At 34.2% G+C, this 16,945-nt stretch overlaps 1 protein-coding gene across 5 annotated transcripts in view; it reads right to left on the reverse strand.

The window, feature by feature from the left end:
• Window positions 1-735: 735 nt before the first annotated feature.
• Window positions 736-16,945, reverse strand: part of iav (transient receptor potential cation channel subfamily V iav) — a 63,663-nt gene continuing 47,453 nt past the window's right edge. For all 5 annotated transcript variants that reach the window (XM_033344015.2, XM_033344014.2, XM_076625396.1 and 2 more), the window contains 4 exons: window positions 14,186-14,529; window positions 9,612-9,860; window positions 8,843-9,146; window positions 736-3,948 (listed from right to left, as the gene is read on the reverse strand). In XM_033344015.2, the coding sequence (XP_033199906.1) occupies window positions 3,771-3,948; window positions 8,843-9,146; window positions 9,612-9,860; window positions 14,186-14,529 (1,075 nt within the window). In that variant the 3' untranslated portion in view covers window positions 736-3,770. The remainder of the gene's footprint in view (window positions 3,949-8,842; window positions 9,147-9,611; window positions 9,861-14,185; window positions 14,530-16,945) is intronic.

Consider the following 16,945-nt stretch of genomic DNA (forward strand, 5'->3'; position numbering starts at 1 on the left):
ACAATAATGTAGTTGACCACTGTAGTTGAAATAGTCGATTAATTTAATAAACGTTTATGCTAGCAGTAATATAACTACGCACATTTATTTAATGCTTATTCATGGTAAATTTAAGTGTGCAAATGTATTTAGAATATAAGTGATACCCAAAATCAACGAAAGAGATTTGATTTTGGTTAATGGAAAAAATGCACTGCATGATTTTTTCCATTAATTGGTTAAATTGGTTCTCGAAGTTATCCTACGAATGTCACTCGTGCGCATCAGATTTTTAACTAAAGCGTACTGGATACCTTGAGGCCGATGATAAACCGAATTAACCTCTTGATGCCAGGCTCCGTATCCTGCACGCATCAACGCGTTTGCGCGTAATAATATGCATTGCCTATTAGCAATATGCGACATATATGATTGTAGTTTATTTAAGTTTATTTTAGTTTATTTAGGAGTTTACCTATTCCCCCGCTACAATCAGCGAAAATCCAGTTAATCGGGGCGCTAACTAAAATATCGTGTCGATAAATGGAGTATTGTAGAAGTAGGTACATCCTGTCACCTAAAAATATTGCAAATATTTCCAAAATTACCAAGCACGCGCGAAACATATTTAAACGAGCTTCTCAATATACCACGAACTGAGGCTTTATACAATATAAGTACGATACATTTCCCAATTCTACATATTACTCAGTTATAAAAAGTAAATAAAATATGGAGGAAAAATAATACACCGGATACGTAATATAATATTTTATTTTAAATATGTACGTAAAAAAGATAATTGTTCCACGCTCCGCGTTATTGCTACAGAAATAGTTCTAGTATTGTTAAAGACACATTTATAACAGTTTGCTGTTGCTGTTAATATTGGAAACCGTGTGCTTCGATTTCGCTTTCCTCTGTCGTATCTCTAGACATCAGATTTCTGAGAAATATGTTCCAATTTCCCTATTTTTACGTATCAAACGTATCTGCGGTACATCTTGTATACTATATTAGCTTGTACGTATAACTTCTACTCTCTTGCACTGTTAACTTTGTCATGATAATTTCTGTTACAATAATTTAAATTCTTTCCTACATTTTCCGATAATTGTAACTTTCCTTCCTACGCTTCTTTCTTCCGTACAAATATACCGTTTTGTGTGCAACTTCAAAATTCCAAAGTCCAATTCCAAGGAAAAACATTTGCGATTGTACGGTTTCGTATTTCTTTTTTCATTGTTATAAGAGCTCGATTACATTTGGATCATTAAACGAAGAAGTCGATGTAACTTTGCATGTGGTTTTCGAAGACCGTAACTCTGAAGAAGGAAAGTTTGCTCGATACATCTTTCATTCCTATAAATAGTAGGAAACTTTTCTTAAGTATTTTAATAACACTCTGCTTGGAATAAATATAAAGATGAGTTATAGAAGAGTGGTGAGTGCAGCGTTATGTGCATGATAAACTTTCAAAATCGAACGTGGGAAAAACGGGAGCAAAATTAATAATTTAGATCCATATCAGTAATAATAGCAAATTATAAATTAAAATAGAATTTTTGAACATGAAATTAGAATTTCTATCGAATTTTAACTTGAGAGTAAACACAAAAGAAATTTCTTAATGGATCAAAATTCACATTACTTTTCGTATGTATAAACCTTAATCTTCCTTATCCCTACGCTAGGAAATGGCCATACGAATAATCTTAGAATGATTTTTATTTAAAATTGATCTACTGGAAAATTGATCTAATGCAAAAATTGTTTATACATAACGCTATTTGAATCTTACTCTACAAAATGTCCTAAAATATTTACAACTGTATAGTCCCGTGTAAGTATTCCGATCATTTTTCAAATAGGGCGTACTATTATAAGATTTATATTCCTTTTTCTTTTTTGGCACGTGCAATATTTTTTATTAAATTCCTTCATATTTTTTTATTTAATTTAAAAATTACTTAGATACTACTTAAATGCCAAATTACTTGATATCATGATACATTTGTTTCTTCAACTTGAACTTTCTTGAACTTCAATAATCGATATGCTAGAGCAATATCTTTAATTAAAATTGATCTATCAAAAACTGAACGTTTATTCGTAGATACCCAAACTATGCTTCAAATTACTATATATATTTTATTATACAATATTTCTATAAAAGCTTTTAATTAAGTAATTTTCAAAACTTTGTTTCAAAATATCTAGAGTTTTATTTTTCATTGCTGTTGTTTCTTTATCGAGATGTATATGCTTTCATATCAAAGAACAGTTTAATGAGCAACATCTGATCAAACGAGTGGCGTTCGTCAGCAAGAATTTTAGTTCTTTGATTTTTTTCTGCGATCACAAATGCGTAGAATTAATCCTTTTGCAGAAAGAAATTGCTATTTGTTGATTTTATCATTACGTCATTGTCCTTTATGGTATTAGTCAATGTTGGTACGCTACAAAAGGAATAAACGCTTTTTCGCCTAGCATCTTCGTATTTTCGTACTCCTTGTAATCGGATTAAAGTGTCCTTGGATGAACATTTGATACGTTTGTTATTCATTTATAGAGATTTAACTAACGAACTAAATGAATGACAAAAACGCTCCTTGTATCATCCGCGTACAAGGACGACAATCTTATTAAATTTTTAATCCTATTGTTTCTTAAATACATAAATGAATTTGATCTGATAACGTTACAATTTTATCGTTTGAACCACTTTTTCGAATAAAAACCTATATCTTTTTCATTCGTTAATTACTGCAAGTTTGTTTCTGAATCTCTCTAACATCTCTAACGAAACTCAATCACAATTTACTTTTGCGATACGAAGTTAAAACAACTTTCAAAAGTTCTATAAAATTCATTTCGAACAATTGAAATCAAAAAGATTCTTGTCAACTTTCACTTTGTCTTTCTCAACGGAAATATGTTCCACACAATACTCGATGTAAGACAAATTGCGTTTCGCTGAAATAAGATGTAAAATGCCTAATAACGACAGATATAACACGAAATAACATCACTTCGCGTTGTACCCAGACAGTTTGAGCGAAAAACAAACTTGTACGTATTTATATACATTACATGTATATATGCTTCGAACTGGCAATATACAGTGGCTACAAAAAAGCATTTGTACATCGTTGTATTTATTTGGGCATTTACATACCTATTAATTGGGTCCAAGTATTTCAAATTTCGTCCGATTTAGTAATACTTTCATATAACCAACCATAAATATTGGGACACCTACTGGTTACATTTATTCGAAAAATCTAACAAATTTCATTTCCTACTTAATATTTTACATTACAAAAAATACATATACGTTGCGGACGAAATGACTGGTTAGCAATAAAATAACTAAAGGATAAAAGCAGTGAATAGCATTCTACACCAAATATCAATAAGTATTCCAATACCTATAGTCGGCAGCTACAAACTCAATACTGCAAATAACATTGATACTGTGAAAGTGAAATGTGAGAAGCTATTTAAATATCAGAAACTATATCTTGCGATAAGAGTTTGTTTGATGGGCATACAAATACCGTTTGTAGCGACTGTGTTTTCCCTTTTTCTCTCGATACTTCCTCAACGTTACCATCGAATCCTTCAAGAATTCTCTATATCGCTTGAATCTCGGTTTGGCTTTCGAGCGATCTCGAGCTTCCAAGTACTTGACGCGTCGCAGCTTGCTGCCAGGGCAAAAACCATTGATGCCATTTTGTCGATCGAACGGTCAGCCGGAGGTACACGGCGCATAATATCGTAAAGTTTCGTTAAGGACTGTCCGGCGTATTCTCCTCCCAAGCCAATATCGTGTTCATGTCCTTAATGCCGCGTGTGCTCCATGGTTCGAGCGGATCAGTAGGCGACGTCGCCGGTGAAACCGCCTTATTCCGCTCGATCGATTCTCTTCTCCTCGGACCAGCCTCCTCTATTTCCTTCGGTGATACCCTGTGCATGCATCGTGCCGAACAGAAACCATTAAACGAACGGTCAATCGTTTCCTGTGCTCACGGACACTAACGCCGCGAACATTGCCTCCGATCGGGATTGGAGGAATGGGTTCTTTCGAACTTGCGATTCGAAAGGTCTTGGTAAGATAGGATTTTCTTATTCTTTTCGTCTTCGTCTCTTTTTTCTTTCCGTTTTCTCTTATTTCTTTTTTTACTTGTTTTCTTTCTACGGGTTAGGAAGTTGAATTTTATATAAAGGACGTTGGAACTGAATGATGGAAGTAGAAGCAAGACCATATGTATACTTCTAGAAGCCCTAGGAACAACAGCGTTACAAGGTCTAATTAGGTTGCCGAGTTAAGTTTTAAGATGTGGCCACGTAGAGAGCGAGGCCCCACCTTGCTCCTAATGCGCCTTATGGCAAATGCGGCTCTGGGTAGAAGCGTAATAATTTGGAGTTAAGTACGTGGCTGATAACGGCGTTGGAAATTTATCTTCGTCGATAGAACCATGGATAAGCGCGTATATTTAAATATTTCGAAAAATAATTTACATCAAAGCGCGACAAAATTGGAATTCGAGAATGACTACGCATTCCAATAGCATAACAGCCCTGAATGTCGTTCATATCTGGTGAAAGAATGGCTGTTATAAAAATGAATGATTCTTTGGATATTGCGTTGTGTACGTGTAATGCTTTTGTTCGAATTTATTCAATTCTACTTCCAAATCGATATTGCATATTTAGCTGATTCGAGAAATAATAGAAACAACGACGTTGACTGTGATCAATACTTCGCCCCTTGTGCATTTGTTCCGATGTTTCTCTGATTTTGAAATGATCGAAATAAGAGCTTGTCATATAAAATGAAATTAAACATTCATACTTTTTGTCGGAAATAATATCCTCCCACTTTTTATTACTACGTCCCTGCATACACCAATATGGAAGAAATCAATTAAACAATATAATCCGATCGGATAAATAAGCAATTCATTATGACAATATTTACGAATTCGCTTCCGTTGTCGCCTTTTTATCGCATAATCTCAATTTGCTCTGGAAACGACTCGCACTCCGCGTTTATCCCGCCTAATAAAGCTATACTTTCAATTTGCCTTTGGTAATCGTCGATATCACCGATCGTTCCGCGTTTAAATCCCTTCTTTCACGAGCAATATCGCGCTCGCGTGATTCCCAATACTGTTTATCGAACGGCTGCATACGTCGTGATCCGATTTCGTTGTCCCGTGGCGTTCGTTTGAAGAAGAATTATTAACGAGTGATTAATAATTTATCGCAGCATCGAGTTCCGTGGAATAATTACAGAGGACGTTGACGTTTCACCGAAACTAACTGTATCGGTAACAGACGCCTCCTGTATTACATATCGGTGCGGAAAATTTTGAAATTCGCGCACGATAATTTACATTACTTGTTTCGGATAGCTATTCATCATTTCGTTATCCACGTCCCATTGGTTGCTTTAGGATCTCGGATAAAAATCGTGTGACAAGTCGATGATGGAGCGAGTGATGCGACTCATGCGAATCAACGTCGATCAGAATGAAAAGTTGTAAGAAATTTTTGAACTAAGAAACGAAATATGTAAACTATATAATGTGACGAAACAGTGGCAGAATTAGTAGTCGTAGAGAGCGACAAATGCATCGTGTAACGTGCTAGATAAATTTAATATTTCTGGAATCCAAAACCAGAGCGTATTAAGTCATGTTTCTCAAACTTTAAAGCAAAGGAAATCATAGTTGCAAGAACTTTGTATCGAGATACGGACCGAATGTTATTTTTACGCTATTATACGAAAAGTTTAGGATGAGAAAATTTTTACTATCGGAAAGAGCGAAGACTTTGACGCGGGAAACATATAAAATGTTATTTTTGAAAAAAAAATAGACTTAATACATTCTAGCTCTGGAGTCTAGTTTTTGGGCTGTAACGCTCTTTTCGACTTTTTGTTTAGAAAAATATTTTCACGCGTATGGTATAACGCGGAAAAAGTATCTGTCACGTTTCATAGGATTATTTCTACGAAAGGACTATAATTTATAAACAAATTCATATAAAGTTATAATTAGTAATAATAGATTATTTCAAAACGTTAGAGTATTAAATTCGTTATCTTTTTTTTAAAGGAAAATATCAACTACGATTTACTCATCTTCGGAGAAAAATTTTACAAAGCAATTTTGTTATTTCAGGAGTTCATTATCCTCAATAATGCTCACTCGTCAAGGGATAAATATAAGATAAAGAAAATTCTTCCAAATTGAGAATAATTATAGCAACAATTATATTTAATTACATTCAAACTGCAATGATATATTTATAGCGCTCACAAGCTGAATCGATAGATTCTATACTTCCTATAAATTTTCTTCAGTTCAACGACACTTTTGTATTACACTAGTATGGTTAACTTTTAAATTTTCAGAAACAAAATGATTACTGTCTTTCGTGTCTAATTCATTCAGTCCATAAAGGAAAATACGATAGGTCGAAAATAATAATCGTTGAAATTTATTTTCTATCCTGCCACGCCCATAAAATTCCAGCGGTTACCTTGCAGATAATCCGCAAAGAAGAATGTTTCGATGAATAGGTACCTCGCGTGGCAAACTTCTGCTGCAGATGCGTAAGATTTATTCTAACGTTGGAACAAAACGTCTTGTATTATTCTATTCACGAGGTAACAACGAGCACTGTGCAATCTGAGTAACACACAATGATTTCATTGTGACGATTAATCACAGCTCTGAGTCTATAGTTTCGAGTGACTCGTTCGCTGTACTCTCTTTGTTCTGAAACACGATTACTTGGAAATTGAACAATGAAAAATTGTGCACCTTAAAGGAATGTTCGTTTAAATTCTTAATAAAATTAACAGAAAACCGATTCTTTATGATAAAAGAATAATTCCGTGTTTCGATGAGGAGTAACAACGGAAATACATGTTTTCTTGAAAGGAAAGGAAAACTTTACAGATGTCGATCTTCCGCAGATTATGTAGAAACAAATTTTATCATGTCGTAACATGCTACGAGATACAGCTATAATAATGAATAAAGGGAATAATAGCACAATATCGCTTAAAAGTATGTAAACGCTTGCTTACTTTTGATAGAATCAAATAATTTCGTTATAAAATTACGTGGAAAAAGATCCAGATCGATTCTATTCTTTATCACTAGAATGCGGATTTTTATGTATTTATGGGAAATTTGATGGTGTGTATAACACATAAAAATATATAAAATACACAAAATAAAGTATTTGTTATAATACTCGAGAGATGAAACAAATTCCTATTTAAATTTCATTTCTTTAGTTCTATTCGTAAAAGTATAAAAGTGTATAAAAATCCGCAGTCTGATAATAAAGAGTAAAATTAATCTGGATCTTTTTCTGTGTAATTCTATAACGAAATTATTCAATTGCGTTAAAAGTAAGCAAGCATTCACATACCTTTGAGCGATACTGCGGTATTATTCCTTTCTCAGTTATATCATCTACGATCTACGCAATTACAACGAACCATGTATAATTTCACCGATGCAAAACAATCGAAACCCATTCTTAATTTCATCCATGAGTACGTGTTTTATACGCGGAAGCGAACCTGTCTGTTTTCCGACTTCGGACGGAAAATGGTGAAAGGAAACATTCGACAAATCTAAATAGGAAATCTATGTTCCAATATTGCGTGTTCCTCGTGTTCCGGGATGTCGACACACGATCGATTGTTGATAGTGTTGTCCAGTGCTTCTAGTGTTTTCAGCCTGATTCTATATACCTTTGTCCGGTATACGTATGCGTGGCTGTACATACATCCGAGCCGTGACTTAACACGAATGCCACGAAACGTTGTAACTCGGCCATTATGTTGTAATTACTTTTCGAGGCCGGGCCAGGAAATTGTGTATTTTCTATACTATCGTTTCTCTGACGGACGTTCACGCGGCGGCTCGATGAAATTTCATTAAAGTCCAAAGAAGTCAGTTCGGCCGTACCACGGATTTCCATTTAGCAGTTCTTTAAGTGATAATTGTTTTGTTACGTGTGTATGGCTTTGTTAGATGCCCGATGACGCTCGCGTTACGGGAGATTCAAATTGGATACGGGTAATGGGATTGGCGATCGAGGAAAATGACGACGGCGTTGAAATATCAAACGTTAATATTGCTTTCTGGTAAGTATAGATTTTTCGTAATGAACCACCTTAATTGAGGAAGTAAGGCAAGCTCTGCGAAATTGATGCTCTTAATAGTAATTTTGATACGAATCTCAGGTTTTTATCAATTACGTCGAATAATTAGATTAACCTTTAGCTACAATAATATAATATTACTCTAATATCGATATTTTAATCTATAACTATATATATATTCATTGATATAGATTTTTTACGGTTAAAAGTACTCAAATGTTGAATTTTTTAAGCTCCTTTGCTAGATTGTAGTAATGAAACGAAAATACAGACTCTTCTAACAGTTAAGTGGTCCGTAGTTAAAGGCTAAAGTAGACTTTTTCTAACAAATAGAAGATAGGACAGGTAAATATAGGGAGAAACTTATAATCGGATAATCCTAACAATACTAATTAAAATCAAATAACAGTACTTTAATCTTACTGATATGTCGTCCCTAGAAAAACATCCCCTTTCGTCCCTCTTCTTATCTATTTAACTTTTTTATACTCTATAGAAATACAGACTTTGATTTGGGGATGTAAATTATTCAAAAATACTTTCACCTTTTTACGTTGCATAGCTATTAAAGTACGTTAATCCTTAATTCCATAATTAAAGTTTAATTCTATCAATGATTTAAAAGAGAAAAAAAGATTTAGAAGAGTTCCATTATGAATTAGCTACCTATTTTTCGCCGTTTTCGGTCGACGCTTCTGAACCTTGATCTTCACTGAATCGCATGACCCGTTCTGCTTTACTTGCGGCTTAATTGCTTCGATAGAGCTCTCTCGACTTTCGATTTGACGGCTCGCCAAGTTCTCAGGGCCGTTGAGCAATGGCTGATATTGAGGATTTCTGTCGGCGGATGTGGACGACGTAGATGACAGGTCGTCATCGGTGTGCCGCGACCGTCTCCGTGTCGTGATAAATCTGTTGTTCGCTGATCTTATTCTACGTAGACGGGCCTCGGTTCCGAGTAGGTTGTCGCCTGCGATAAGACAATCAATTTTCATGAAATTCGCGTGGCGCTTAACACTCTCCAGCAAAATTTACGGCCACACGGCCATTGCTGGTTTTATTCTTTGATATCTTCATTGTAAAATTATCGTTGAGAGATCGCTTCGCTTTTTAATACTTTGATTATACGCGTATAAATGCATGTTAAATATTAAACATAAATTTAAAATGTTGATGGTTTGTAATAATTCTCTGGTATTATTCGTTTCGTTGCTCGGAATAAAGCAAAAATAAAATTCGATTTGATGAGATGCTTGCAGATTAAATTATGTAAGACGCAAATGTACAGAGATGATTCATTCAAATTCGCCTAGTAACAATTACACTTAATGCAATCGGTGGCGCGTTTAGTAATAGGCAATTAGTGTGCGACCATGCCATTGATTAATTCTTAGAATATCAAAGAAATATTTTACGGAAAGTAGTTCGTCATTACCACCAAAATCGTTGTCACTCGATTCAACAAAGTACTGCTTCTTTGTAGCGGCAACTTTCTCCTCCATAGGTAGCTTAGTCATCGTGAATTGCTCCAAAATTTGCAGATTTATTTTCGAACTGCTCTCCACTTCGAAATTCGCCGCAGCCCGCTCAGCTATTTTCAGCAGCGTTTCAGGATCGTCCGTATTTTCGGAAGCAATCACAAGCTCCAAAAGCGGATCCTGAAAATCCTCGGCCATGCTCGAATCTAGGATAAATATGTATATTTTGAGTTTTTTTTTTTAATATTCATCGTATTATATCTATAAATAATATTAATAACATTGATATATTCTTCTTTAGACACTGCTCGAATATTGTGTAAGTTGATGTATCTCTGGATAAAAACGAAAAATCTTTTCGTTTGCGATTATTACAAAGAGAAAATTTCAACAACTCCATTTTTACTGAACTCGGTTTTATGCTGTAGCAATTTTTATTTCTTTTGGACATAGTTCCATTTTTGCTGAAGTAAAGTTAAATGCATTGAAAATATGGATAAAATTGTTACATTCTTATACATATTATACATTACATCGCGTGATTATCGATATTTGTTTATTGTTACTACACTATTATCTTCCTTGAAACTTTATCAAGTTAATGTATTAAACAACAAACGTAAAATAAGTACCTGATTCCAGACAGTTTAAAAAACGATTAAAAGAAGTATTAATACTAATTAGCTGCTTAACAAGTAACTAAAAAATTAATTTTAAACAAATGCAAACGGATTTCCATCATGTAGAAACATTTCTGAAGACCGTAATTTGTTAATTGTTTTGAACAAAACGTTTCAATCCAGTCTCAATAGTCTCAAGTACTCTCCATAAATCTTAGGAATTTTCTAGTTAAGGTCCTTCAGACCGAATAGATATTCTTTCACTGAATTGTTTCCTAAAGTTTATTGTCTACAACGGGTTGACACGGAAAAGTTGCCTTTTCTCACGTATGAGGCCTCCCACTAGCAACTTTATCTCGAGGGCGGTTAGCATCCTTCCTCACCCACCACCATAGCAAACAACTAATTAACAACGAAGCCTATTTCCCTCATTCTCCTAGCCAAAATTGTCATCAACAAATCCGATGGTCCCGTGCGCTAGACACCCCCATCCTTAGCTTTCCTCCGCCACAGCATCGTCACCGAACTTTACTGATTTTCCATCTTTCAAACAGTCAACATCCTTTTGACTGGGTTTACACCCTTAGATCAGTCACTTACTTATCTTATACATACGCACCAGCGTAACTATCTTCTTTACAAAGTTGTTGGAATAAGCTGTGATTTATAACTTGTTATATCAGTGTCATATTTAATTTAACTACCTCTATTATCCTAATCGAAATAGGGGATCGATCATTTCGTGGCGTCGATTATCTAATCGTAACGGAAATTTACGACTCCCGTTGACGTGCTTCCTCGCGATCGCGTCTTACCGCGAGTGGTCGAAACAAATATCGTTCACCAAAATGCGTATGAGCAGAAATAACAACGAAGATACAAATTTCAAATCCACGAAAAGAAATTTTTTAATAAACTTAATTTTTTACATTTCACGATCTATATCCGACAAAAAGAAACCGTATACATGTAGTATCGGGAAGAAGGGTCCAAGAAACGTCGAGCTAACTACAGACAATGTCGCGAGAGCCGAGGCGCTGTCGGCTCCATCAATGCATTACCGGGTCCTTCAGGTAAATAGGTAAATAGCCGAAAAGACCTACGTGACCCTGGCTACGAGCGTCTGTAGAACACGTGTGCGGTGGGCCCAGCAATAGACAATAGAGTGCTAAAACGGCCAGAGAGTGTTAGTCGAGAAGCAGAGTGCGAGTTGAGCGGACACGGAGTGTGAGTCGGCGTGCGAAGATATCGTAGTCTGTCCTTTTGTTATCGAATATCACTCATTAAAATACCTTAAACTTTAAACTCTAGCAGCAATCACTCGTCCTTACTCTAAGAATCCACAAGTTACTACATACATATACGAATGAAAGCAACATATCAATTGTTGCTGATCTTTCTGTCGAAAAAGAGAAAAGAGAAAAAGGAATCTTTCTCTTGAAAAAAGAAATTCGTTGTCTATATCGTTATCTTTATTTTTAAATTTACTTGATTAAAAATTGATGTTGTTAAAAATTGCAATTTCTGCGTCCATGCAGACTTCTGTTTGCCGCAAATAGACCAGTTTTCATTATTTCAATGCGCAAGCTCATTTTCAAGTTTTATTAACGTCCTGCGCACAGCAAGCTGCATAATAAAAGTTGGCCAAGCTGCGTTAAATCCTGACGAATGTGAATTATTTTCAGGCCAAAAATGGGAAATGCTTGTTGTGCAGCGATGCCTGAAACAGCGGCATTTTGTTTTGTTGCTCATGAGCGGAAACGAGATCAAGGACGCCGGAAACAAGAAAGGCGGAAACGTCGGAGGCCGCTGAAAAATATTTGAAATATTTCTATTCGAAACGTTAATCAAATCTACATTTATGGTTTCATTGATATTTACCTAATTAGCGAACTCGTAAGAAAATAATACGAGTAACAATATCTGCAATTTGAGAGAATTGTGGATTAAAGTAAACTTGAAGAGAAAAGTCTGTATGGTTGTAAATATCAAAGTAGCTACGTTGTTATATGCAAAAATAATTCTTTAAATAAATACAAATATTATTTTTTCGTATTGCTCCTATTTTTTTGTTGGGAAAAGATATAAAATATACACGTATATTAAATTTTTTACATTACACATTATACATACAATACGTGTAATATATAACATATAATGGTTACAATCTAGTTTAATCTTGTAGAGTTGGCACAGTTTGATTATATCGAGTAAAAAGCAATAAAAATGTACGTAGAGTTGTATAAAAACTTGAAGAAACCGAAGGTGACAATTAATGAATTGATAATGTTCTTTGTTAATGGAAACCTCGAAACAGAAGTGATAATTAAAGGAAGGAGGTATAATATTGTAGTAATCGCTGAAGAATACTGAAGGATTACAATATTTGATTAACGAAGGAAATTAGGTTACAACTTTGCTAATTTATGATAATCATATGCTTAACGGATGAAAGGCCATAAATTATCCAATGCTTGTTGCACTACTTTTCAGGTTAATCAATAAAGTCTCTCGTTTCATTTACGCTTTAATAACCAAATTATCGTGATTAAGATCGAAACTGCAAGCTTTTGAATTTAAGGTGCCGTTGGATGACAAGTGTTCGGTTTTAAAATACATGGATCATTATGTAGACATAAAAGAGACATTCAGCGAAGAATCCGCAAGATTTAATCGACTTCTACTTAGCAAACTCGTGAGATTTCCTAATAACGCGAAAAGCTGCAACATTTATATTTCTACTTTGGTTTGTTCAGTTATATATGTACGTTCTGAAATTCGAAATTTAATTCAATATCAAATAATTTGTACTTAATAATTACCAATTATTTCATGCCCCGATATTACTTTCTAACGGATAACATCGAAGTTGGAACTTGGTTTTGTTATCGAAATTTATCCGACAAGTAAAAACCTATGTGCAGCTAATAAAAATTCATGCACATTCATAAGCTTGATTCGATTGCCATTACTATAGAGCTTCGGAACAACTCACAAAATTTGGATTATATGTAGGAGATATATCAAATTTTAATAAACAAATTGAAGAACACGTAGAGACAGTCAAAGAAAGAAGAATAATTCGTTCTGCATTCCTTTTTAAACTATAAAGAAATGAAATTGTTTATAATTGACGGAGTGCATCGTTTGAAAGAAAAATCAAAATAAACAATTTTATTGTCGCACATTTTCAAAAGGAAAGGAAATATTTTAATTTTCGTTGAATTACAGATTAGGATTGGTTCAACAAATTGTCGAGATAGAAATCGCTATATTGTGCCCATTGTGAATAATGTTCTTTTTTTTTATCGAATTGTTTGCAACTTTCAATATCTCTATACTTTTTTTTTTTGAAAAAAAATCTTTTTCATTTATAAACGAAATATCTTGCGCGATGTCTGTAAAAATCGGTTCACAAAACATCTCGCCCGTGGATGCTATAGGATTAACGATATTGAATTTTAACTCCATTTTTACGCAAAACAATATTCAGTTGTATATATCGTAAAATAAAAAGTTGATAAAATTTTTATTAAAACATTGTATTGTTATATTTAGCGATATTTCCTGTTCGTGAATGTAAAGGGGTTGTATTTTAACGAATACTCAAGAGATTAAAACAAGCTTTTACCTCGTAAGAGGTTAACAATGCTATTTAAAATTTCACCGTTTTTCCTAAGTCATAAAATATTCTTATATTATTCGTCTTATTATTATTCTATGTTAAAATATTAAAAATATAAAAATTAAAATAGAAATATCAGAATATTCGCACATCATTATTATTATTCTATGTTATCACTTTATATTAAAATGTTAAAAACATGAAATACCCAGCGTACAGTATTAACTACTATTCTTCATAGTTTTTCATAAAATTCTTTTTTAATTAATACAATAACTTTACTTACGACTCGCGTTCTTCGAATTCATCTCGCGAACGGCCACAAATTCGCTGGATGTTTTGTCAATATCATTATGACTGCTCGCCAGATTATCCAGATTTTCCGTGGTTAGTTTCCGTTGTTGCTGAACGTCCGTCGACCCTTTCTCCTGATTATTCGTCGCCGATTTCGCTTGATCCTTGCAGGCGGTCTTCGATTTCGACTGCTTCGCGCCGATGTTGGTCGGAATTCCTTCCGTAGCAGTAGACAAGTCGAGATCGTGGGCGAACGCCATCACATCCAGCGCTGCGGTCAATGCGTCTCCAAAACCGGCCGTAACCGCTGAAACTTGAGGCTCGGCAGTGTTTGGACTGCGCAGAAATTGATTATCTCTCCTTCGGTATTATTCAAATAGCATCTGCTACTGGGGACTTTATAATTTATTAGGTTGTCCGAGAAGTTTCTTTCGTTTTATGAGGAAATAATAGACGCACAACGTTTCTTGTTTTATATTTGTAACGGCACTCGACAGCAAAATAACACCGCTCAACACTAACTAGAACCGGACAATGGCAGCGCAGTGGTTAGAGCCTTAGGTTACGAACGTTCGGGACCCGGATTCAAATCCCGGTGGCCAGAGTCCGATTTTTCTTCCACGATTCTTAAATTAGAAGAAAAACAGCAGTACCCCAGCAGCGACATCTACAGCCAGCAGTTACAATTACCACGGACAACACTTACACCTCATATTATTTTGTCGAATTACGTACGATCCATTTTGTTCTGTTGAGATAAACATCGCGACATTTCACAGACTTGGTTTCACGTTTCTATGAAGGTGCACTGTTGTAAAAAAACACGTTTACGAAAGAAAGACACTTTTCGGGCAACCTAATAATTTAAATATAATTTACAATTTACTTTAATAATTTGCCTATTTCAAGACCCGTTTTTCCTTGCTTTTCTTTTTTCTTCGCATCTCATTTGCATCAGCGATGTTTGATATCAGTGAAGTCAACAACGACGCTGATACATCGAGCGTTATTTCTACGACGTCAGTTAGTGATATAAAACTTGTTCTAGCGATTTACTAAAGCGCGTAAACAACACATAAAGAGCAACATGGTATATGTGTCTGAACATTCTTCATACGTAAAAAATTTGATTACATTATTTAGTTTGTCGTCTACTACGCAGGAAGTCCATACGGATTTAGTAAATAAATTAATGAATGTTTTTTAACGCGGTATAAGGCAATCGTTTCTTTAACTCTATCGTAAACAAATATGTTCAACAATCTCTCCAACACTATGATAGCCGAATATCAATGCGATTTACTGCATAAAAGTGAAATTCGAACGAGACCGAATACGATATTTTGGAAATTCATGAACTGCGTTCCAAATTTCGCCGAATATTTAAGTTAGAAATAGCGATGAAAAATTGGAATTGAATAGAATATGCATGAATTCTGTATATGTGAATATTTTACAAAATACGTCAATATTGATTGTAAAAAAGAATTTTAATATCCACCTTATTTTAATGTTATAACTCGTAATATTTATTGTGTAAAATATACGCGTAAAGTTTCGAGCGCTCAAGCTTTAACGTTTAAAGACTTTCGATCATTAAAATCATCTGATGTCGTTCCGTCTGATCATTTACGAGTCTCGTCGTTTTAAAAGTTCGAGCATCGAGTACAAATGCCGACCTAAATAAAATATCTTGATAAGTAAGGTTTGGTGGAAAGTTCTGCTACTCTCAAGCTAATTTCTACTCTTTGACATTTATTAAAATCAACCGCAATGAGGTGCCATTAAAATTGAAGTCCGATGCAGACGTTCTTAATATCAGTTGTCTGATATCGAATGCTATCAAACTCGCGTAAATTTTTATCGGTAATGCCCGAATTATAGAACCAATGAAAAAATATCGCATACTTATACAATATGAGCATATTAATATTTACTAACCAACAAACATATACAATACCGTACCATTATGATTAGACCCACGGAATTCTGTGCGAATTTAAACTTTTCTAAAATTTTGCAGAATGAATTTATGTTAAATTTAAAGATGGAAAAATGCAGAGTACGAGTAATAAGGAAATATATATGAAATATCCAATGTAATAGAACAAACAATTTTCTATCTAGGTTCCACTCCTTTTTTAATTATCTTTATAGAATTATGAAGCTGTATAATAAATATCCGTAGTCTACTCAATGCTTTCGAAACAAGTCACGTGTATAAGGGTGTTCAACTAACTGTATTGCTTGAAATATTGTTTTTGATAATATTAAAATATGTTCCAGGTACAACTTGAATGGTTTAGAGAGCAACGTAATTTCACATAGTTAGCATTTTTCACATGTGAACGCGTACAGGAATATCGATGTTTTCTAAATCGGAATCATATATATTTTAATATATTAGCATGTATTACTCTCTTAGCGTGTCTCTACAAAAAAAGTGTTAATCTGTTTATTACCTATTCATATATACTTTAATTTAGTAGATATTTTAACTATAATTTGTCAAATTTGACGTATGAGAGGCAAAGGGAAAGCGCGAAATGGTATTCCAGTGTTTTCGTTATCTTTGCCTTTCATACCTTAAATTTGACAAATTAAAGCTAAAATATCTACTGAACTAATAGTTTTCCGACTACAGGTTATAGAAATACGTTAACACTTTTTTATCAAGAATGTCGCAATGGATCGATTAATTTATTAAATTATATGATTTCACTTAAAGAAACAACGCTAACCATCATATATC

This window comes from Bombus vancouverensis, chromosome 2, assembly GCF_051014615.1.
Source record: "Bombus vancouverensis nearcticus chromosome 2, iyBomVanc1_principal, whole genome shotgun sequence".
Lineage (NCBI taxonomy): Eukaryota > Metazoa > Arthropoda > Insecta > Hymenoptera > Apidae > Bombus > Bombus vancouverensis.